The 25,195-nt window shown below is 48.5% G+C and overlaps 1 protein-coding gene and 1 long non-coding RNA gene across 4 annotated transcripts in view; one reads left to right on the top strand and one right to left on the bottom strand.

Moving 5' to 3' along the window:
* Gpr137b (G protein-coupled receptor 137B) overlaps nt 1-18,841 on the bottom strand; it is a 34,857-nt gene extending 16,016 nt beyond the window's left edge. For all 3 annotated transcript variants that reach the window (XR_015045484.1, XM_021180412.2, XM_021180413.2), the window contains exon 1: nt 18,357-18,841. Coding sequence is in view for 2 of the 3 variants with exons in the window: in XM_021180412.2 (XP_021036071.1) it covers nt 18,357-18,725 (369 nt within the window). In the remaining variant the exon portion in view is untranslated. The remainder of the gene's footprint in view (nt 1-18,356) is intronic.
* Nucleotides 18,035-21,662, top strand: LOC115029091 (uncharacterized). The gene is made up of 3 exons (XR_003834666.1): nt 18,035-18,076; nt 19,109-19,189; nt 21,218-21,662. It is a non-coding gene; the product is annotated as an uncharacterized LOC115029091 (long non-coding RNA).
* The last annotated feature ends 3,533 nt before the right edge of the window (nt 21,663-25,195 follow it).

Here is a 25,195-nt window from a genome sequence, read left to right as displayed (position 1 = left end):
CTAAGGGGCTTTGTTAAAACATGCAATGAAGAAAAGACAGAAACTACACTGTTTTCAAAGAGTGTTTCTGAAGCAGGCATGGTGGTATACAAAGCAGGCATGGTGGTATAGGCCCACCATCCCCATACTCAGGAGATTCAACAATTTGAGACCAACCAAGGCAAAACTTTGACATACACATACACACATACACACAAAAGTGTTTGATCTTACCATGGAAAATACATCAGGTTGTGTTGAAGGATCAAAGTATATAACTTTGTCTAACTATCTACAGTCTCCTACAGCTCTGGTGACTTTCCTGTGAGACTACTTGTCCTTACCCCCAGTGCCTCTGGGAACTGCATTGCCAGCTAGGGCACAACTGAGTAGCCCTATCCAATGGGCTTAGCTCCAGGCTTGATGCTGTCAGAAAAGAGAAAGACCAGCAAAGACCAGCCCTGCCTTCAATGGCTTACAGTCTCACTGGAGAAAAGGGGCCCAGAGATAGAGAACTATAAAGAGATTTCTAGCTGTAGCTGGGGGGAGCACAGACCTACAGGCCGTGGACTCAGCCTCAGACTGGGCCACCACCTCTGCTCTCAGCATGTGCTGTAGGTGTGACCTAGGTCACACAGTGATACCTGGAAGAGCCTGTGAGTGGACTAGAGTGAACCCAGGGCTCCTGTGGTTCACGCCCAGCCTTGGCCAATGCTATGACTGCTTTCCCTGGGACCTGCAGAATGATGTCCTCACTCAAGAGATACAAAACAGCCCAACAGTCCCGTGGACAGTAGAGCCCACCTCCCAACTATGCATCTTATAGAAAAAGGAGACAGTTTTGTGCTTCCTACAGTCCCTGGCCCTGCAGCTCCACTTGCCCCCTTTCAGTGAAGAACACATTGAAGGGAGCCGGGTGGGATAGGACAACCCTAGCTGAGACCCACAAAACTCCTCTCCCAGTCCTGAGTAAAGGGCAGGGTTCTCAGTGCCAGCACGTGAGCCTTGTAAACATTTACCTGCTTCAGCTCAGACCTACACCTGTGAGAATGAGCTCTGAGACAGAACCTGTCACACTATTCCAACAGAACTGGAAAGCAATAATAGACAGTATTGAAAATTGGAACTATGATCATGTGAGGAAATACATTTACAAACATTAGAAACCAACAATAATTAGGAAGAGCAAGTTTAAAACGATACCCAAGGGCTGGAGAGATGGCTCAGCAGGTAAGAGCATTGATTGCTCTTCCAAAGGTCCTGAGTTCAAATCCCAGCAATCACATGGTGGATCACAACCACCTGTAATGAGATCTGACGCCCTCTTCTGGTGCATATGAAGACAGCTACAGTGTACTTATTTATAATAATAAATAAATCTTTGGGCTGGAGCAAGCAGAGACTGAGCGAATGGAGTTGACTGGGAGCGAGCAGAAGTCCTAAATTCAATTCCCAACAACTACATGAAGGCACACAGCCATCTGTACAGCTACAGCGTATTCATATATGCTATATTTTATGTATTCATATACATAAAATAAATACATAATCCCAGCACTCGGGAGGCAGAGGCAGGCGGATTTCTGAGTTCAAGGCCAGCCTGGTCTACAGAGTGAGTTCCAGGACAGCCAGGGCTATACAGAGAAACCCTGTCTCGAAAAGCAAAATAAATAAATAAATCTTTGAAAATAAATAAATAAAATGATCCCCAAATTCTAGCCCCTGGACATAAACCCAAGTAATACACTGAGTAGGAGAGCCCTACCCTCACCCACCACTACCAACGAGGCGGCTAACTTACCAACACTAACTCACCTCACCACTAGGACTCATCCATGCCCGAAGGGAAGAAGTCATCTCAGATGAAGCCACTCTGATAGAAGGACATCACTATGATCCTCACAAGCCAACAGCCAGGGTCACGTCAAGATAGAGGCAAAAAGCTCCACCCACCCTCCACGTATGGCAGTTACATCTTATCTGAATCCAGCCAGGCTCCTCAAGCTTTGCTCTTCCTTCATCCTTAAACTTTAGTTCCCTCAAGTTTATACCAATCCCTGACAATTGAAACTGATAACATGATGTGAGACTGGATATTCCATAGACAACTTTGGAGAGAAGATCTTGTGTGTTGTATGGATGCTTCACTTGTCAATTAAAAACTCTGTGGCCTATTGGAAAGGGTAGAATAGAAGGTGAGCCATCCAGGAGGCAGAAAGGATTCTGGGAATTCCACATGAGAGATTGGCCCAGGAAGATTTGACAAGACAAACGCATGGTACCTGAGCACAGGTAACCAGCCATGTGGCAGGATGTAAATTAGAATAAATCGGATATTTTTAAGTTATAATCTAGTCAGAGAAGAGCCTAGCTATTTGACCAAAGTATTTGAAAATATATTTTGAGTCTGAGTCGTATTTCTGGGAGCATGGGGCTGGGAGGAAGAACCAGGCCTAACTTCTACAGATAACATATTATATGTATCAAAAAACATATATTTTGAACATCAACTTTGTCCTCATTAATTAAAAGACATACACATTCAAACGTAAGTTTACAATTTACACACGTAAGTTGTAAAATAATATCAATAAATCTAAGTTGTCCGTGTACTCACTCTGCCTGCATGGACTTCATTAAAGAGTGCTAAAAACTCAGTCCTCAGTGACCCGGAGTGGCTCCTGACCCGGAGACAGACAGGCAACCTCCTAAATAAGCACAAGTGGTAGGAAAAGATGTGAGAAGGTATGGAGAGAAGAGGGAAGAGATGTAAGGTTTGGAGACGCGTGAGGTGAAGGGAGGTGTGAGATTAACTAGGCATGAGGACGTGGAACCAGGTGTGGAGAGATGTGGGGTGCAGGAAAGTCTGAGGACAAGCGAGGAACTCTGAGGAGATCTGAGAGGTGTGGGAAGGCGAGAGATGAAGGAACGTATCACAGGAAGGAGTTATTAGAGGGTGTGCAGACTTGAAGTGGAGGAAGGTCTACAGACATGAGCTGGGACAGGGAGGTGTGAGTTATAGCAAGGTCTGAGGAGACATGGAAGTGTGAGGGATGGAAGGGAGGTAGGGCAAGGTGTCAAGATGTGAGTGGAGGAAGGAGTGAGGTGAGGAGAGGTATCAAATGTGAGGAGAGATGAAGAAAGGGAAGGAGGGGAGAGAGAACTGGGGAAGTATGGGGAGGTTGAGATGTAGGGGCATGAGGAGGCTACAGAGGCACGGAGAGCTACAAAAGAAAGATGTGGGGATATGGATCGAAGGTGCTTGGACTGATGGATCTGATGGGAGGTTGGGAGGCAGAAGACATGAGGAATTATGGGGAGGTGAGAAGCTGTGAAGCCTGAGGACACATGAGATGAGGAGTGGAGCTGTTAGGAAAAGTAAGAAGTTGAATTGTGAGGATAGGGGAGTGTTGAGTGTGACCCTGGGGGACCCTGGCACAGCACCACGGCTGCATCAGGTGGTATCAAGTACCAGCCTGGCACTGGGTTGGGAGTGTACACGCCCCAGGTAAGAGCGATGGAAGGTTTTCAGTGAGAGCTGCTGGAGTCAGAAGCAAAGGGTCCACACTGAAAAGACGGAGTTGGCAGGCAAATCAGAGCCATGCTGTCAACGACTGTCTAGGCAGGAAGATGGTGAGAAGGTGACCACTAATGGGCACAAGGCTTCCTTCAGTGACAAGTGACTGTGGTGAGAGTTGCACAATCTGTGAATACAGTGTTCTTTTAAAAGAGAATCGTGTGAGGTGTGAATTACCCCTTAGTAAAGCTGGCTTTATTTGTTTGTTTAGAAAAGAGCTGAAAGGATCCAGAAGGAATCATGGGATCTCTTCAGCAGTCAGGGTCAGAGGGTTGTCATATGTGCTGAGTGGTGAGGCAGTATGGACTGTGGTCACTGGGCCTGGCCACTGGGGAGGGCCTGAAGGGAAGTGCACACCCAAAACCACAGGCAGAGGGAAGTGGGAGCCATGAGTCACATCTGGACGTAATCACCCTTTAAAAATGTATGCAGGTGACATGTAAGACAAAGGTTAGTGAGGGTGTGAGGCCCTTGTTAAAATTTTAAGACTGGGAGGCCTGAGCAGGGTAGAGGCAGGTACTCAGCAAAGGGATGGAGCAGTCGGGCTGTGGCCTCTGGGATGGTTTGAGTGAGAGTGGCCCCCCATGAAGAGACAGAGTCCCAACTGGCCATCTCTTGTCACTAAAAGAAGCATCCAGGACCAGGTTTGGGTTACATGTAATTGAGTTGTTGGCCAAAGGGACCCCATGGGAATCTCTTAACAGCCCAGGATGTTACCAAGACCAGGACATTTGTTATAGATTGCTCTCCCCAAGCTGACAGCAAGGCCCCATGGCTGAAGAAAACATACAAAGAATTAACTGACCGTGGACATGTACAGCTACATAGAGCCTTCATTCCCTACATTCCAGTGTCTTTGTTACAGGAAGAGCCTTTGCACTTTACCAAAAGAGAACTGTGAACCCCAAGCCGGCCACAAACCCTTTATCTACAATGGTGTGCTATCGACAAGATATGCTAGGGTAATGGTGGCACAAAGCTTATGGGAGTAACCAACCAATAACTGATTTGATCTTTAAAGCCCGCTCTGTGAGATGAAACCATACCTGACACTGCCTAGGTGACCATGAACCTGAGACTACATAGCCCAGGAGCCTATGTTAAAACCAAATAATACTAATGTAAAAAGGGGGGAAGGAGTTGCAGTGATAAAATGACTCCTAATGACATTCTGCTAGACTCATTGATCAGTGTCTTGTTCATCTATCAGCGGAAGACGCTCCCTCCTGCAGCAGATGGGAACAAATATAGAGACCCACAGCCAGACATTACCAAAAAAAAGGGACCTTGGAACACTCTTCCCTAAACGAAACGTCTCTATTAAATCCTCCCCCAGGGCTCAGCAACCACATGGAGGAGGAGGCAGAGTATAAGAGCCAGAGTCAGAATCCACGAGAGCTCATCCAAACTCACAGAGATGAGATAGCACGCACAGGGCCTGCGTGGGTCTACACCAGCTCTTCCACGTGTATATCATGGTTTCCAGTTTAGTGCTTCTATGGGATTCCTGAGTGTGCAGATGAGTGGGTCTCTGATTTTTAGGTCTTCTCTTAGGCTCTTTTCCTTCTGTTGGTTTGTCTTGTCCAACTTTGAGGTGATATAGTTTTTGTTTTTTTCTTATGTTTTATTGTTATATTTTTAAAACATGAATGAATGACTAAGCGAATGAAAACCTAGCCACTAGGGTAAAGGTTAAAGACTGAATGGTCACATATACCATTATGGAAGGAAAAGCATTTTTCCAATGGAGTGACACTGGGTAGGTATATCAACCACTCCAATGCAGGCCTCGTGTTCAGGACCATCATATAATGGACTCCACAGTATTTTTGTGTACTTTCATTTGGTTACTACAGTTTGGGTAGTTTCTTGGTTTTGGTTTGTTTTTATTGTTGTATTGAGCCTTTGATTTTTGACAAAGAATCTACAGTTGGGTGGGTAGAGATGGGGAAAGGATCTGGAAGGACTTGGGGGTGGGGAAGAAGATGATCAAAATATAAAGTTAAAATTTGTTTTAAATAACAAAAATATAATAGAAAATATTTCTTTAAAGAGTGGGCCCAGCAGGGCGTGCTGGCGCACACCTTTAATCCCAGCACTTGGGGAGGCAGAGAGGCAGGCGGATTTCTGAGTTTGAGGCCAGCCTGGTCTATAAAGTGAGTTCCAGGACAGCCAGGGCTATACAGAGAAACCCTGTCTCGAAAAACAAAAACAAACAAACAAACAAACAAAAAGAGTGGGCCCCCATAAATTCAAATATTTGAATGCTTAGTCATCAGGGAACTGTTTTGAAGGGATTAGGAGGTGTGGCCTTGTTGGGAGAAGTGTGTCACTGGAGGTAAGCTTTGAGCCCCCACCCCTACCCACCTTCTCCAGCACCATGCCTGCCAGTGTGCTACCATGCTCTCTGCCATAACGATAATGGACTAAGCCTCTGAAACTGTAAGCAAGCCTCCAAATAAATGTTTTCTTTTGTAAGCACTGCCTTGGTCATGTGTTTCTTTACAGCAATAGAACAGTGACTAAGACAGGCTTCCAGAGACTGGATCGGGAAACGGGCATTTCCTCTTTCCTCTCCCAACCCTGAGACCAGGGCTTTTAGGGGATCCCCCACAGTGAGAAAGAAAGGGAAGTGGAGTGGCCTGAAGAAGGGAGAAGACACACCAGTCTCATCAGACTCCATAGGCCTGCCACTGCTGGCCTCCTCTATGACAGAAGCAAAGGGGTTTTTTGAGGGGGAAGAGGGATATCAAGACAGGGTTTATCTGTGTAGCCTGGCTGTCCTAAACTTGCTCTGTAAACCAGGTTGGCCTTGAACTCAGAGATCCACCTGCCTCTGCCTCCCATGTGCTGGGATTAAAAGCATGTTCCACCACCACCACCTAGTTTGCAAAGGGGCTTTCCGAAAGTTTCAAGGGGCTTTTAAAAATGCCTTTTAGTTTTAGCTTAGCTCCATCAACCTTTTGTTATTATTGTGGGAAGGGGGTCTCAGTTACCACAAGCTGGCCTCAAAAATCAAGATCCATCCACCTGCCTCTGTCTCTCAGGGACTGAGCTTACAAGCCCACACCACCACAGCCCACTTCATCTGCTTTACATTCTACCAGGAGCTGAGCACTGATGATGCAGGCCTCTTAGAAGGCTGAGGAGAAGCCGGGCGTGGTGGCGCACGCCTTTAGTCCCAGCACTTGGGAGGCAGAGGCAGGCAGATTTCTGAGTTCTGCCAAGCTGGTCTACAGAGTGAGTTCAAGGACAGTCAGGGCTACACAGAAAAACCCTGTCTCAAAAAACAAAAAAAACAAAACAAAACAAAGAAGGCTGAGGAGAGAGGATCCAAGTTTGATGTCTGCCTGAACAAATGGGTGAGCTCCTGTCTCAAAATAAAAAAATAAAAGGGGGCTTCGTACACAGTTCATTGATGGCTCACTCGCCTCACATTCAAAGTGACTCAGATTCTAGAGTCTCCAGCAAGAGGAAAGGGAAGGGAGGAAAGGACAGTAATAAAGTCTCACCCAGGTACAGTCTGCCCTAGCAGGACTAGGACAGGGTTTCACACAAGTCTTAGGTGGCACTAAGTCACTTCTTCTCTATGCCGATAGCTGTATATCTGAGTTTCAGCCTTAAGAGGCTGCAGCTGACAGATGATGGAACTCAGGGATCCTGCATGGTTTTCTGACTCCCTCCAACTACAGGTAACCTTAAACCTCTCTGGGGGCTGGTGAGATGGCTCAGTGGGTAAGAGCACCCGACTGCTCTTCTGAAGGTCCAGAGTTCAAATCCCAGCAACCACATGGTGGCTCACAACCACCCGAAATGAGATCTGACGCCCTCTTCTGGTGTGTCTGAAGACAGATATAATCAATAAATAAATCTTTAAAAAAAAAGAAACCTCTCTGGAACCCCAGGCCCTTCTCCACATCCTAGAGGACAAAGGGAGGCCCAGGGCTCTGCCAGTGACGCAGTTCTTTTGCGAAGTGGCTGACCTCTGCCTCTCTCCCCTAATAAATCATGGGCTGTTGATGTCACAGATCGGCTCACGCCCTTGGAACTCCTGATGCTATGTTTTCAACCACTGCATAAAGTTGGCCCTGACACTCACGTTCACTCCTGTTGTGTTAGTTGGTCCTGGTAGAGACAACCCACACTACCTACCTTTCAGTGTGTGACAATGTCTTTTGCAAACCTGCTGTTCCCAGAGACAGCTGTGCCAACTAAGGATCCTCCACGCTTCCTAACTTTCATTATTTTCAGGACACGTGCACACTTTTAATCCCAGCGTCTGAAAGGCTGGCAGGAGGAGCACTTCGAGTTTGAGCCTAGCCTAGGGCTACATATGAGACCCTGTCTCCAAATCACTCACCTCCACCAAAAGGAATTCTTTCATGGAAAACCTTGCAAAATCTTTCCAAAATCTAACCTTCTTTAAGAGTCCCCAGTTCTGCATTCAACCTCATGAAATGCTGTTCCATAGAAAAACTGGCTTAGGGGACGCAGTACAGCCCCTCATCCTCTGCAGGCTATGACCCTGCCTGTGGGCGGCTGGCGCCCCGGGAAAGCCCCCAGAAGTAACTGGAAGCTGACAGTGAGTGCAGACTGGCCTGGGAGTGTGATGAACAGACAGGCTTGCACTTTAGCACTTCTTTCTTTCTTGGTGCTCGGTATTACACCCAGGGTTCTCAAACATGCTACACAAGAGTGGTATCGTCGGGCATGGTGATGCACGCCTTTAGTCCCAGCACTTGGGAGGCAGAGGCAGGTGAATTTCTGAGTTTGAGTTTGAGGCCAGCCTGGTCTACAGAGTGAGTTCCAGGACAGCCACGGCTACACAGAGAAACCCTGTCTCGAAAAACCAAACCAAAAAAAAAAAAAAAAGAGTGGTATCATTGAAGCTATATCCCCAGACTCTTAAACATTTTATTTCAAAAATTTCCATACACCGCACAGAGAGTAAGCAGTTCATGTAACCACCACTCACTTCCAATAGTGATGCTTTGTACGCCTGTCCCAAGTGTGTGTGTGTGTGTGTGCAAGCGTGTACGCGCACACATGCACTTGAACACACACGTGAATGGTCAACATCATGAGTCTTTCTTCCTAAACCACTCTGACTAGTTTTTGAGATCATCTCTCACTGAATTTGGAAATTTCCAATTAAGCTAGGCTGGTTAGCCAGGGAACTCCAGGAATCCTCCTGTCTCTGTCTCCCCAGTCAGTGCTGGGATTATAGGCATGTGGTACTATGTATGCCTGGCTTTTTTTCTTTTTTTAAATGTGGATACCCAAGGTAAGAACCTCATGTTTGTGCAGCAAGCATTTGGCCAACTGAGCCATCTCTCGGGCTCTGATCTGTTTTTAATAAATAAAACCTTGTCACCATTGCCAGCTAAGCCCTGCTTGGTTCTGTCCCCTTCCAGGGTGACCTGGTCCCTGAGGCTAGTGATTTTGATCCAGGCAGGCTTATACTTTTACTAGGTCTATGTAGGAATGCTGGTAGTTCCCAACCTTCCTACAGCTGCGACCCTTTAATACAGTTCATATTGTGGCGACCCACAACCATAAAATTATTTTTGTTGCTACTTCATAACAGTAATTTTGCTACTTTTATGAGTTATAATGTAAACATATATATTTTCCGGTGGCCTTAGGCAACCCTCATGAAAGGGTCATTCAACCGCAAAGGGGTCATGATCCACAGGTTGAGAACTGTTGATGTCTGATGTATGGGACTGTCACACTCAGGTCTGCATCTTTATGTATGCATCCATACCTCCCACAGCCTTCTCCATCAGGCCTGTCCGCCTATGACAACACTCAGGACATATGGCTCTCTAATCCTTACTGTTTCACCCAGTTCCACACTACTGTGTCTCCATGGGCTACCTGTGTATCCCCATCTCAAGCAGAGGAACATCTAGGCCAAGAGTGGGGAGTCTTGTGCTGAGTCCAGGCTTGAACAATTATCAGCTGTGCATCTGGGATAGGTACCTGACCTTCCTGTTCACCAAGTATGCATAACATAAGATGGATAACCGCACCTGCCTGGTATGTTTCTGAGGCCCAGGTGAGTCAAATGTCTAAAGAGCTTAGTCAAACACCTGCCTCCTGATAGGCACTGTGCATGTAGACCTGTGCTGGCCTAATATGGCTACTAGGATTGGGTATTATCAGACATGTCTCCAAGCCATGATTCTAAATGTTAAAAGACTAGCCTGGATGCTTTCTTGACCATAAAAGGAACTCTCATCTGACTCAGGTGATGGACTCAGAGGCACATGGGTTCTCCTTATGGCCCTGCTGCACAGCCCACTTCCTGATAGACTGGGGAAATTATTACATAAACCCAGAAGCCCAGGTCGGTCCTCCTCCTCCCTCCACTGCCTCCCAGAACCAGACATCATCCCATTGCTTCAGGGTGTGCAGCATAGGCGTTGAGCTTCCCCCTTCACAGAGCAGGACGGGACAGCCAGGGTCCCTGAAATCAGGTGCAGAGTGTGCCCCCTCCTACGAGATTCCCTGGAGAATTCAGAGTCACTGTAGGGGATCTGCAGCTGAGGTCACCATTGCAAGACAGCAACGTGAGAGTGTGCTTTTGCATTCTCTGCTAATTGTCTCCTTCCAGATGGGAGATACAGCTAATGGTCCTGGGTCTCGGGACCAGGGGAGTGTCTGCAATCCACACCTATGCCTGTGTCCATGACAGTGGAGCTGACTGGCCTTGCCAGGCTATGCTGTACACATGGTCCCATAGGCAAAATCATCCTTGGTCCCATAGGGATGCCCTATCACTTAAGAAGGGCAGTTAGAGCTGGATGTGTTGGTAAATGTCTATAATTCCAGTCTCAGGGAGTCTGCGGTGGGAGGATGATGAGTTTGAGGCCAGAAGGGGCTACACAGTGACTTCAGGGCCATTCTCCTATGGAAAGCTCTTCGAGTTGAACCCAAAGACACCAAATGCACCAAATGCTGATCAGTGGTACTCCTGCTTCTCCCTGTCAGGTCTGCTGAGAGCCAGATTCGGGGGCAAACACACTGAGCCCAGAAGCAGACTGTTGTCCTGTGTGGGCTTAGCATCTGTCATATAACCAGGGTGGCACACATCTTCATCAGAATGCTTTCCCAGAGATGTCTGTACCCTCCGTCCTTGGGTGCCCACAGGTATCACTATGGCCTCCTTCAAAGGGGCCGTGCACACTTCTACCTGTCCAATGGAGAGGAAGAGGTGGCCTAGCAGCCTCAAAGACAGCTTCAGTCTGAGCTCTGCCCTGCCCATCCCAAGCTGACTAACTAGGGAAGCATAGTCCATCTGTGTTGGCATGGAAACTAACAACCGAGGACAGCCTCTGTCACAGTAGCTCTCCTCAGTCCCAGGAGTGGCAGCACTGTATCTGACAGGGTGCTATAATCATCTTCTCACTGAGAGCCATGATCACAGCTTCAGTTTGGTAGACGGGGCTGCTCGTCTGCCACAACAGTCCTAGGGAGATTAACCAGGTGACAGGGAGGATGTGTTTCTCCCACAGTGAGTCAACTAGGAACTAGTGAGTCAAGCCCAAGGGCTTCACAGAAGAGGGTCACTTGGCCAGCATGCAGCCAGAACCCTCCACATCTTACCATAGGATTCCTTCTTGGAAAGCAAAATTTGCAAAAAAAAAAAAAAAAACACAACACAAGGTCAATGCCCAAAATGCCCAGGTTTCCTCTGGTAGAGTCACCTTCTGCCTCAGAAGCAAACATGGAGATTTTCAGACTTTCCCAGGAACCCATGACCCGTGGGTCACGCGGTGCTGGATGGTGTTCCTCGTGTCCTACAATGAATAATTGCTATGGGAAACCCTGAAGGGGAAGTGACCTGGCTGAGGCCTCCCCACCCCCATACTGGGGATGGAACTTAGGACCTCAAAGTGCTAAATAAAGTGCTCTTCCACTGAGCTATATCCCTAACCTCCTCTTTACATTTTTACTTGAAGACAATGTCCTACCAAGCTGCCCAAGCTAGCCCTGAACTCATTCTGCAGCCCACGTTCGTCCTTCTGCCTCAGTCTCTGGCATATAGTAGGGTTAACAGGCCTGTGCCAGCAGGCCCAGCTACTGAGTAGGACTCTAAAGAACAGCCATCAGGAGGGAAGGGACAAGCCCACATCACAACAGAGAAACAAGGAGAGGCACTAAAGTAAGGATGGCTGGTTCCAAGTAAAAAGGCAGCTTTGCGTAGTGGTATAAGCTCACCATCCTGGCTACTTGGAAAGATGAGACACAAGGATCAGGACTTAGCCTGCCTGGACTACAGCGTGAATTCAAGACAGCTCAGGCAACAGAGGGAAACCCTGCCTCAATCAAAATTTCAAGTGACAAGGGAACTAAGGATCTAGCTTCCTGGGTGTACTTATGTGGCATAGGAAAGGACCTAGGACCAATCCCCAGCACCAAATAAATAATATACCAAGTGAGAGCAGCACAGGGGTCACTCTGATATGTAATGACCATACAGAAGAGATGGTGGTGGCTGTCTGAGGCTGACTTGAAGAGGAAGGAGTGACTAAGTGTTGGATGTGATTTGGCCCCACCCCCACCCCCGAGGTTCTGTATGTTGGAAGTGTGGTCTCTCCTGTGGCCATACTAAGTTGTAGTCTGAACTCTGACACTGAATGGGTGACCTGCCTGCAGGACTTGCTTCAGCAACCCCCACAGAAAAGGTGGGACAAGAGATAGGAAAACAAACAGGCTTGTCCTAACCCCAGGGCTAGCCTACTGCAGCCCAGGGCCAGTGAGCCTACTGCAATTCACCGACCAAGTCCACCCTGGAGGCTATTTTTAAAACCTGTATGTTAAGGATGCTTTTTCACCTTTACAAGGACTATTTAAAAATACAATAAAGGGGTGAAGGGATACGTGACAGAGACCACGTGTGGCCATGGGCGAAAGTCCTGGCCGTCCTGGTATCCCTTCCTTTCTCACTATCTTCACAGGACACCTAGGGAATACGCATCATGAAGAGGTAACTACTGGGCTTCACTCCTCCCTCCCACGTGGGCCTCAGCCTAGCTGAAGAATAACTTAGACCCTCCGAGCCTCCACACCCCCATAGGTGCTCCTCCATACTCCCCATAGGTGCTCCCTGAGCGCTCCGTGCAGCTATTTTTCTGTCTTAGGAGCCCTGGCCAGCTGAAGTTCAAGACTGGCAGGACTTCCAATCTGGAAGTGGCTTCCTCTTCACAAGGACATTCCAGGTGACCAGGAAGGGCTGAAGGAAGTAGACGTAAGCCTGGATCTTCCCCAAACCCTGGATCCTGGCAGGGAGGTGTCGCTGCAGAGTGCCTCATGGGGCAATGCCTGGCTACTCAGTCCTTCTCATGCTCCCTGCCCTGCTTCAGCTCACTCCCATGCTGGGCTCAGAGCTGAGAGCCTGGCAGGAAGAACATCCAATAGACAGGGGACAGGGATGGGGCCTGACAGGCAAGCCTGGGAATGCTGGCAGATGCACCCTGGCATGGGCCACTGAACTCATCCACACAATGACACCAACTTAGGACTCGTGTCCTGACCTCTATTTTTCTGACCATGGAAACAGGAACTTAAACGTAGGGACCAGCATCAGGTGCTCCCAGGGGCGACTAACTACTGCTGTGCAGTTTCCTCAGTCAAGCCTCTGAGGGAAGCCACAGTCAGAGGACTTGAACCACAAAATACAGTGGGAGGTGTCTGCCTGTTCCCAGAGGGCCAAGCACTCAAAGGGAGTTTGGGGAAAGGGAGGAAACAACATGCAGAGAATAAAGATGTTAAAGTTACATCTGGTAACCCAGGCTTGCTATCCCAGCTGCTACTCAGGAGCCTGAGTCAAGAGTTCAAAGCCTGCCTGGGCTATTTGGCAAGTTTAAGACTAACCTTGACAACCTAGTGAGATGTTGTCTCAAAACAAAAAACAAAAAACAACAGTCAAAGACAGCACTGAAGGAACAACAGAGAAGCCTGGCCTGCTCAGACAGGAGAGGTTCTACCCAGGAGGCACTAGGGGCAGGAGCACTGACAGTGAATGCAGGCTCTCCATGAGCAGACACATAGACAAACACACACACACACATACGTCACACAGCTATCCAAACACTAGCACATACAAATATGCAAAGGCACACTGATTTAGACAAACAGATATTGAGAGACACATATAAGAATGTACAGCAAGCATATACTCAAAGATGCACATAAGCATGGAGATACACACACACACAGGTGCCCACACACAGGAGTATACATCCAAAATGCAGACCAGCATGTACACACAGCCAAAGGGGCACGCACACAGGCATACATGCAAGCATGCACACTGACATATATAAGGGTTCACACCCAGTACACAGGTACAGGTACTTGCAGGCACTTGAATACATATACGCACAAGCATGCATACATAACGTCTCACAGGTGCACACAGACACTGACAGGTAAGTGGGCACACGGGGAGCAACTCAGTACATACAGTGTCGGCAACACCTATGCTCATGGGGTCACACGTTCAACTGTACAAATGCACACTAAGAAATGCACATAGCTCTAGCTGACCAAGAGCCTAGGGAGTGGCCGCACGCACGGGCCAAGAGCACCTGGGCTATGTGGAGTGCACAGCCCAGACTAGGCACCGTTCCAGCTCTGACATGAGATACCTGGGAACCAGCAGGATCTGCCTTGTTTGTTTCACAATCGCCAAGAGACCTACAGGCTTCCTCCTCCCAACTCCCAGAGGTCCAACATATAACAGGTATTTAATAGATAATTTTTGACTAAACTGACTGCTAGAAGCCAGAACAAGAATACACTCAGTCCAAAAGCTGCTACCCCGTTTTCCTGGTGGTGAGGTGACACACAGTTCACAGACTTGATTTTCTGATGTCTCCTAGTCCATTCGCCAAACCACCTCTCCAGAGAGAGCTCACTCCTCCCATGGCACGACCTTGTCATAGGGTTCAAGAAAAAAGTCTGTACTCATCTCAACCACCTCAGGAATCTATAAAATTCAAGTCCTGGACTAGAAATTTCTAGGGTGTCTGGCAGACACAGCAACCAGGATTTCAGAGCACCAACCACCTCATGACCTTCAGCCTCTGCTGTGAAAATAGGCCTGCCCCATGCAAGGAGCTGAGGCATTTTGCTTCTAGGGACCATCTGCCCCTATAACCCAGTAAGGGGGACACTACAATGTCCTGTGCACAGAAACTATCACAGGCCTCAATGCCAAAGCCCCATCCTGCCTGAACTATGAAGAAAATAATATGATGTGGTACTCAGCCGACTTTGGGTCCAAGGCTTCTGTGTATGTCTGGCCCTCCCCTACAAGCTACATGCAACTCAACTGTCCCACAGAGTTGGTGCAAGAATCCACCACTGGGAAAAACAGGTCCTTAATACCCTGTATACTAAATAGAGCCCAAATATTTAGGGATAGCATACACTCACACTGATACAGCTTTCTTTCCATTAACAGGCCAACCAAGCCAGTAACTGGCTGCCCCTCCATCTTTTTGGCTATATCAGAAAGTGAGGCTGAAATGGAGAATCTCATGAGCCTGCTGGCATGAGGGAACCTCCTTCAGGGTCCCTGAGGAGCCTCAACAGACACTCACTAGCCTGAGAATCTGTGGGCCCAATAGGTATAGATATCAGAGTAAGGTGACTTACTAAGAGAGTTCTGGCAGAGCTCACCATACTGAAGTCCTTCGAGTCTGCAAACCTCGGGGTGGTACCTGTTCCCGGCTCAATTTTCAGGAGGGGAGAGGGTCCTCCCATCAAGCAAGGGAAACAGGCCCAGATGAGGAATCCAGAAGATACTAGTAGGCACACAGCCTAGCATCTGTGTGGTTAAACAATACAGGGGATCCTACTACTCCTCAGGCTTCATGCAAAAGAATCAGAAAGTGAGCCAGAAGGAAACTACAGCCCACCTCATAGACAAAGTAGTCACCCACAGAGGCAGAGATGGGGTAGACAGGTTGAGCTACCAAGCACGACACTGCTCCCCTGACAAGCCCTTGAAGGACAGCAACAGGCTGACAGCGTGAGTGGGACACACCCCTTTTCCAAACTGCTGTGTGTGTGTGTGTGTGTGTGTGTGTACAACAAAAATGCCATGGGGGCATTCCAGGGGTGGGGTCATTCCACCTGGGGTAAGGCCTTCTCTTTCTGAGTCTCGAGAGGAGAAGCAGCTCACGGGTTACAAGGAAGGCCAAGTGACCTTAGTGCGCCAGGTGTAAGGTCTTGACAATAGGAGGCAGCCTCCTCTACCTCCCAGACCCTCTTCTTGATCATTTCCAACTCCTAAGCCATCTCTCGCTCTCTCCTACCCAGCCTCCCTGGGGATGCAGGCATTGCCCTGCACAAGCAGCCCAGCCCTCCCTCTCTTCAGTCCCTTAAGTCACGACTGGCAGGCGCGTGTATACATATTTGAATATTTTTAGGGGGAGCTGAAATAAATCTCACCCTGCAGTCTAGGCTGGTCTTGAACTTTCAGCAATCCTCCTGTCTCCACCTACCACATGCTGAGACCACAGACAAGCAAGCACCACCAGGCCCAGCCAATACACACTTTTTTTTTTTTTTCCGAGACTTTTTTTTTTTTCTCTGTGTAGCTCTGGCTGTCCTGGAACTCACTCTGTAGACCAGGCTGGCCTCGAACTCAGAAATCCACCTGCCTCTGCCTCCCGAGTGCTGGGATTAAAGGCGTGCGCCACCACACCCGGCTACACACTTCTTAATTGGTAGTCACGTCCCTCCCCCACACTTGTGGGTTTACGTGGTGTGAGATGATCCTTGGAAACCCACATTTCAGCCCAGCAGACTGGAGTCCAAGAGCCAACTTTCAAAGTCTCAGAAGGGCCAGAACTCTCGTCAGGAAGTTAGGAATGCCCTCACTGTGGTGCCACCTTCTGCCAGCTCTGAGTCCTCAGACAAAATGCCCAAAGGGTGGGGGTGAGGGGGCATAAAGGAAACAAGGATAGTGACCGGGGGCCTCCTGACCAGTGGCTCTGTCTGCCTGGTCACTTTTCCCCTTGCTCAGCATTTACCCAGCAACCAGCAGATGGTGCAGAAAATGCACTGGCCGGCCGGCCGGCCCCTAATCCGACTCTAAGAGCAGGCTTGGCATGTGACTGCCAGAGAGCCAGGGCATTGTACTCAAAAGGGACAAGAGATAAGATCTCCTCCTGAGTCAGTTTTCCAGGTGACACCACCTTACCTGACATGTGCATCTTGCAGGAACCACCTTATTTTCACCCAATTACAAAACCTATGCATCACAAAGCCCAACAGCCTGGAGTTCAACAGCAGCACTCTGACAGGCCATGCCCATTACCCCTGAGCTGGAAAATATGCTGACCCACAGGGCCACTAAGAAGTCTCCAAGCAGAGACTGAATACATATAGTATCATTAAATATTAATATATGTATATGCCCACTCCACTAAATATTACATGTGACTGGGGGAGGGATTCAGGGTCTCCTGCTGTAGCTCAGGCTACCCTGGAACTCAGAGCAATCTTCCTGGCTCAGCCACCCAAGTTCTAAGATTACAGGTATGAGAAGCACCACACCCAATGTGTCTGATACCTTTCCCCCTCCCTCTTTTAGACTGCCCTACAGACTCTCATATACCCCAGGCTAGCCCTACATTTGCAGTGTAGCTGAGGCTGGCCTAGAACCCCTGTTCTTCCTGCTGCCACTCATCAAGTCCTAGGATTTCACGTGTGTACCAACACACCTGGTATTTGTTAGCCAAAAATATTTCTTCCAAATTTTCAATCATCAGTTTCCACCATACAAGAACATTTGTGACACTAGCTAGTCTGGCCCATTATTCATGGCACCACTGACCTGCACTCCAACCAAGGACCATTATCTTTTCCTCAAATAACATTTTCTTTTGAAAAATAGAGATACCGTTCAAAGGCACGGAATGCCTGCTTGCACGGGGCCTCTGCCAAGAAGACAAGTCAATCACCCCAACAGGTGACACAACAGGAGCTCGCCCCTTGGGCAGAGTACTACTGAAAACGGACAATTTAGTGCCTGGGAAGCTAATGGGAACCGGAGTAGTCGGTAAGGGCAACATCAGTATCATTAAGCCTTGGCTAAATGCTTTACTCAGCCTCCTGCAATCACTGTACTTTCATTGAGACACAGCCACAAGAGCCCTCGTGCAACCCTTTAGCTCATTAACTACGGGTCTCATAAAACGAAGCTGCTGGTCCTGTAAGAGTCCAGGTTCAATTTTATGGCTTATTTCTTGGGGCTTCTCCGATGAGCTCAGACAGCAAGCCAAAAACCTCCTGCAACTGAGGAGTTGGGTGTGCCACCAGACTGCCCTAGTGAAGCAATCCTGTGGAATGAGTTACTAATTCACAGTACAGTAGGGATCCTAATCCCGAAGGTTCAAAACATCTCATCAAAATCAAGCCTGTCTCATCATTACTTCCAACAGGCTGTGCCTGGCCCCAAAGTGGAGCCAACACGCAGATGGCCTTCCAGGATAATGGGTAGGTGTCTTGAGATGAGCAAGGGAGACAGGGGAAAAGTAGAATTCAGACACCCCTTGCATCAGCACCGAATGTGATGTGCGCAGAAGACTCCCCGCATCCGGTGGGTCCTCCTTACGTTTGGGAACAACTGGGGGTCGCCTGAGAGTAGGGCCTGCAGATGGGATGGTCTCAGGACCCTAGAACCTGCTCCTCGCCCAGACCCTCTCCACCTGCGGCCGAGGAGACCTGCCCCCTCCCGGAGGATGGTGGGCGACCCGGGCAGGTGAGCGTCTCTCACCTGCGTGAAGTACAAGTTCATGAGCGTGAGGGTGAAGAACTGTAGACACACGGGGAAGCAGTAGAGCAGCCAGAAGACGAAGGGGCTGAACGAGTTGGCTGCCACGAAGTCTCGGAAGTAAAAGGAGAAGAGCACGGTACGCAGCGAGGCCCAGAAGAGGCAAAGGAAGAGGAAGACGCTCTGGTAGCTGAGCCGCTTGTGACGGTAGCGCAGCACCAGCCAGAGCTGCGCATAGATGAACACGAAGAGGAGCGCGTAGAAGGCGGTGTAGACCGAAGTGAGGCCGAGCTTCACGTAGGGCGGCACCGCGGGGCTCAGCGTGGGAGGCAGGGAGTCATTGCGCACCGGCTCCCACGGAGGCGCCTCCATCAGGCTGGGGCCGCTCGAGCTTCATCGGGGCTCGCAGCCGTTCGCTCCCGGGTACCCGCGCATCGCGCCGCGCCCGCCGCTCCAGAGCCTAGCCGGGAAAACAAGCCGCACTTCCTCCCGCCGCACCACATGATCTGCTGGGCGGCCTTTGTCTGCGATTGGCAGCGCCGCGCCCCCGGGAGCGCGCGTCCGCACCCGACCCGCCCATCCCGGCCTTGCGCGCCCCTGGTGCGCGCGCCCTGGGGACAGCGGCCTTAGAGCTAAAGCCTGGTCCGGGCTCCAATGCCAAGAATCCTGTGGCTGTGGGGACCCACGGCCAAGTCTAGGGTGATCCGCGCGCCGGTGCAGTGCGCGATCCTAACCTGTGTGCATGGGCCTTTCAGGACCTCACGGCTGCGGCTGGGAAAACATCTGTGCCCCTGACCCGTGTGCACCCCATTATCCCGCAGCTGGGGATGGGACTGGTGAGTATCCGTGTCTGGGATCCGTGCATTCCACCCCACCCCACCCCCAAGATCATATCGATGGTGCTGGGGAGTATCCGCACTGTGTATGCACTGTGCACCCCCTCAAAGCACACACCCCTGATCAGTGCATCTCTTTGACATCTCACGCCGTCTGATAACGGAGGAGATTGTGCCTCTGACCTGAGTATCCCCTTTCTCACACACAAACTACGCGCCCCTGACCCCACAAGCCTGCGCGCTCCAGACGTGGGAGTCTTGAGACTGGCATTTCGCTGGGGGTGTGGCTTGGGGGCGTGTCTGCGCTCTTGCCCTAGCGCTTTCTGCTGATGCCTGGTTTTACAGTTCACTCTTTTATTTAAAAACCAAACCACTTTGCAAGTTCCTTCTCCCATGCACCCACACGCTCACCCGTATTAAAAAAAAAAATTAATATGTAAGCACGAGCTGGCCAGCTTCTGCGGCGCTGCTGAATTCTAATGCAAATGACCAAAGGGCTAGAGTTTCTTGCCGGCCTGTGTTGGCAGCTACTGCTCTCAGAGCAAGCTGCACAGAGTTCTCCCAGAACACCTAACTGCCCGCCATAGTGGGGCTGAGCCCTTGTCCTCAGAGCAGAGGAGCACTTAAGAACTAGTGAGACTAGTGCCAGCCGATCCACCCCTTTTCTTCTTGTACCCCCATTCTCTCATCTGCTGCTGCCCAGAGGTTCTCTGGTCTCAGATAAAACTGACTCAGTTTATCCCCAACCCTGAGCTACACTATCTTTATTTGATCACATTGTTGTGGTGTGGCTCAGCCCTAGCACACACCTTTAATCCAAGAGCTAAATAAAGTCAACCCTAGGTCAAGAGGCAGAGCAAGCAGCCCGCTGACAGAGAGTGAACCTAAGTAAACAGAAAGGGAGGTCTTTGAGTTAAAGGGTATTTACAGCGTGGAAAAGGAGAAAAAGCTTTTCCCGTCTGTGATTTCCGGTGGCGTAGAAAGGTCAGCTGGGTGCTTTCTCTGCCTCCCTGAGCTTTCACCAGAGTCTGGCTCCTGTGTCTTCATTTGGTAAAATCCAGTGGCTGGGATTTTTGTTTTATTAAACAATACTGAGCTCTCAAGAAATCAGACTGCCTGTGTGTGGGCTTTCCCAAAGGCACAGCTCCTTCTCTTCTGATTTCCTTTCTCATTTTTAATTAATATTCAATTTTGTGTCTAATTGCATGTTCTTTTAGCTTAAGAAGCCAGGCCTAACGCGAAGCTGGCTTTTCCTCAAAATTGCAATTTACACACTCCCAACTAAACAAAGCCAACGTGCTTTGGAGTTGGAGTTTCTTATCAAAATCTAATCTTTCCTGGTTAGGTACCAAGTTGATCTGCCTTCTTCTGACTTGATCCACTTCAGTGGTTTCTGCACAAAACAACTGCATCTCTCTAAATATCCTACCCGCCTATTTTTCTCAAGCTTGGTTTCCCTTCGCTGCATCTGCATCCTCTCAGGATCAATATCCCCACCATGGACTCCTAAGGAAGGATGGACAGTGCCAACCACTGCTAAGACCCCTGAGCAAGACAACTCTTCCATGCCTTCCCCAGCCTCAGGGCCAATCCTTTCACCTATCTGTATATGGTTGGGTCCTTTTCTTCAGAAACTTTGTTTTCAAGATAGGGTCTCAATTTGTAGCTCAGGCTATCCTGGATCTCACTGGGCTTTGAACTTAAGATCATCCTGCCTCTACCTCCTAGGGCACCAATGCACTTAATAGACCATGACTTCTACCACGAGCTGCCCCCTTAGGCTAAATACTCTGTGTCTTTCTGAAATATCCCAGTCTAATTGTCAGTCATCTTAATATCTGTGTAGGTTTCCTTGGGATAGAAACGTTGTCTTGTTTACCATTGGTTCCACTGGCACATTGAAAAAAAAAAGTCTCTATTTTCTTATATGGAGAAATATAATTTGCCCTTAGAAACCAACCTTTAAAATGTGTCCTATATTGTGCAAGAATATACTGTCCTGTAAGGTCTCATACCTCTTGATCCAAGGTGGCTGCTTGCTCTCCGACTACTGAGTCCACAGCCCATGCAGGCATCAGAAAGCTCAGAGGACTGAAGAGGATTTGACTCATCGTGTTTTGGAGTTGGCCCAGACATTATGTGCCTGCATCTGACCCTACTCATTAGGAGAATGCTATTACCTTAGTAAACTAGCTACAGAAGAGGTTGGAGGTATTACTCATTCTATATGGTGCTGTACAGTTCTGAAAGTCACACTTCTGATATTATGGATGACCAAATAAATGGTTCCTTCTCCTTCTGCCATGCCTTCTCACCATGAAAGGCTGTATTCTCAAACTGTGTTCCAAAGCCAGCCCATCCTTAAGTTGTCTCCTAAATATTGGGTATTTTTCCACAGCAACTAGAAAAGTAGCTAATACAGGTGGTTACTTTTATTAAGTATTACAATGCCTATCACTAATTGGTCCTGTAAAAAACAGTAGAGGAAAACAAATGGAAATGTATGATTACTTCAAACAGAAATACAGCTATGATGAGGCAAGCTGAAAACAAAGCAGAAGTTGGGGTCCTTGTTATACAGCAGCTCCTAAGGCTGGGATGGTGTTGGTGACCTCTCGCTTTGAGACACATAGTATAATCTCCATTTCCTTTTAATTTTATTCTCAGTGCTGTGAGTGGAACCCAAAATCTGTTAACTACAATGAAGTCCTCTAACCTGGAGCACTCTATCCCCAGTGCTCCCTTTCTCTATCAGGTCCTCGTCAGGGCAAATCTTCAGGAGGGCCCTAGCTTGTGAGTGTTTGCCTTTGCATATGCTACAAGTGGGAGATCCCATTCCCATGGCCGTATGCCATCCTTTCACTCATCACATAAGCACATCCTTTGGTCATCACTATCATCAGAGCAAACATGGTCGCCATAGCAACGACTGTCATCACGGCCATCAACAACAGCAGCACAGCTATCACAGTCCTCACTCACCATAGTCATCACCGCCATCATAGTCAATACTGTCATTTCAGCCATTACCATCACCATAGCCTTCATAGTCATCATAGCCACCACAGCCCAGAAGAGCTAATGTTTCTTCAACCCACTGTCATGAGAAGGCTGAGAGAACCAGAATGTATTCCAGGGAACTGTCCCAGAATCCTCCAAGTTAGAAGAATCCCTTTTGACTCCTGCATTAGTTAGTTTCTACTGTGAATTTGACACAACCTGGAATTACCTGGGAGGAGGGAACTCTCAGATCAGAATGGCCTGTGGCATTATCCTCTGAGCCTGTACATCACTATAGGTGGCATACTCCTGAAAGAGATGGCTCTAGGCTGTATAAGAAAACTAGCTGAAGGAGCCTGGAAGCAATCCAGACTGAGCCAGCAGCCAGCAGGCAGTGTTCCTCTATCCTTTCTGATCCAAGCCCTTCCTTGAATTCCTGCTCTGACTTCCCTCAGTGATGGACTGTGACCTGGAAGTGTATGATAAAATAAATCCTCCATTGCCCAAATTGCTTTTGGTTGTGGCATTTGTCACAGCCCCCAATATTCTCTTCATCTTGTATCCCCAGTGTCTAGATTTTTGTGCTGCTGGACATGGCCATATTAGTTCCTTTTTGTGTAGCTGTGTCAGAAATACCCTCAAGAGCAACTTGAAGCTGCAAGGTTCTATTCTGACCATTACAGAGGTAATGGTCCTTGTGCCAAGCCCTAAGCACTTAAGTAGGCGGTGGCAGCATCGTGTGGTGGAGAGGATTCTTCACCTCACCACAGGTGTGAAGCAGAGGGAGGGACAGGAAGGAACTACGGATGAGATATCACCTCCAAAGGCCCCCACTGACCTGGTTCCTCCAGGGAGTCCCTGCTGGACAATAGACAAAAGACCTTTTAGAAAAAGAAGCTGAGATAACACTACCCCTCACAGGAACTGTGTTAGGGGAGTCTTAAGAGAATGGCCATAGGGGATCACAATGAGGAGTTCCATCTGAGGGGGTGAGAGAGTGGAAAGATAACTGATGTGAATAGCATAACTGGGGTCCTGATGGAGAGAGATGGGAGAGTTAGAGCATCATAACCATCTGCCACATGGTGATGGCTTCCAAGGAGAGTCTTTAAATCTATAAGACAAAGGAAGCTCCATCCACCATTCTTAGAGGTTTTCAAAGGTTGTTAGGCAAGCTCCACATGACATGGCTTGGTCTGGCCCAGCCTATGTGCCAGGAATCACAAAGCAAGAAGGTATCAGATAAAATGAAAGTTAGAACAAAATTTGGTGGACTAAAGCTGGAAACAAAGAAGCATTGGGCCCAGCAGTGGTGGTGCCCACTTTTAATCCCAGCACTTGGGAGGCAGAGGCAGGCGGATTTCTGAGTTCGAGGCCAGCCTGGTCTACAGAGTGGGTTGCAGGACAGCCAGGGCTCTTCAGAGAACCCTGTCCTGAAAACAAACAAATCCCAAGAACTCAAAGAAACAGGAACAAATTAAGCAACATGGAAGACCTGGTTTTTTTGTGTCCTCTATGCTGTGGCTACCCTCGGGCTGGTATTTTGTCTCTCTGTCTTTCCCTGGGCTGGACCAGAACTATCCAAAGTGGCTGGAAAGGAAGATAGGTACAAAAGGTAGAAAAATCTGGCTAAGGACAGCTTACCAATAAATCTGCTTCCAGAATCGACTCAGCTGGCCAAAGTCTACCGCGAACCCTGGCTCTTTCTATTTTTCTTCTTTATCACTCTCAGCAGATTGGCCTTAATCCTGAGAAGTGTTCCTTTATGGTGGCAAGGTGGCAGCTGTAGTCACTCCAATTATATTCACACTCAAGGCAGAAGTTCAGAGTATACCAAGGTTTCTTTCTTTTTCTCTTTCTTTCTTTCTTTTTCTCTTTCTTTCTTTCTTTCTTTCTTTCTTTCTTTCTTTCTTTCTTTCTTTCTTTCTTTCTTTCTGTTTGTTTTTAGAGACAGGGTTTGTCTGTGTAGCCCCAGCTGTCCTGGAACTCACGCTGTAGATCAGGCTGGCCTCGAACTCAGAAATCCGCCTGCCTCTGCCTCCCAAGTGCTGGGATTAAAGGCATGCGCCACCACTGCCCAGCTATACCAAGGTTTCTATATCAAGAAGGTGAGGCTTCACTGAGAAAACACAGTCTGACTTGTAGGTGAATCTCTCAGGAACACACCTATTCCATCTAGACATACAGTGGTAGCAAGAGGCACATATTTGGCCCAGTTCATATCTATACGGTGGGGGCGGGGGGAGTAAAGGGGTTGTCAAAGGTGGTGGGAGAGCTTCTCTCTAGAACAAGACTATGCAGTTCCTCATCATTGAGTCACGAGCTTCCAACTCAGTTTGGGGCAAGGGCATCCAATTAAGAGAGCCTTGGCCACATCTCAGTGACAAAAACCAACTGAGAACATGACAGGGGTGTATCTGCAGTTCCTCCTCCTATGGTGGGACCTTTTACTTCAGAAATATGATTCCCTAACTGGGGAGGCCAGATGGTAATGAATAACTTACCATATCGTGTAGGTCTTACTTGATTATTTCATGTTTGCATTCAACAGTGAGAAATTGGGGGCTGGAGAGATGACTTGGTGTGTAAGAGTGTTTGCTCTGCAAGGGTGAAGACCTGAATTCAAACCCACAGCACCCACCTAAAAAAGCCAGGCAATGCTGCACATGCCTGCAGCCCCAGCATTGAGGAATGTGCCCTGGAGTCCCCACACTTGGGGAATGGAGGGAGGGGGATGCTGAGTTCAAGGTCACCCTCAGTTACATAGTAAATTTGAGGCCAGGTATGAGACCCGTCTTCCTCTCTTCCCATGCCCCCCAAAAAGTAACAACTTTGTAAGAAATTAATATACTGTTGGCATAGTATTTTTATTACCTGTCCTTGGGAATTCTTTTTTGTTTGTTTTGTTTTTTGTTTTTTTCGAGACAGGGTTTCTCTGTGTAGCCCTGGCTGTCCTGGAACTCAACTTTGTAGACCAGGCTGGCCTTGAACTCAGAAATCCACCTG

The sequence above is a fragment of the Mus caroli genome, unplaced genomic scaffold, assembly GCF_978045245.1.
Source record: "Mus caroli unplaced genomic scaffold, Mus_caroli_1 scaffold_15, whole genome shotgun sequence".
Classification (NCBI taxonomy): domain Eukaryota; kingdom Metazoa; phylum Chordata; class Mammalia; order Rodentia; family Muridae; genus Mus; species Mus caroli.
This window is presented reverse-complemented; position numbering and strand designations above follow the sequence as displayed.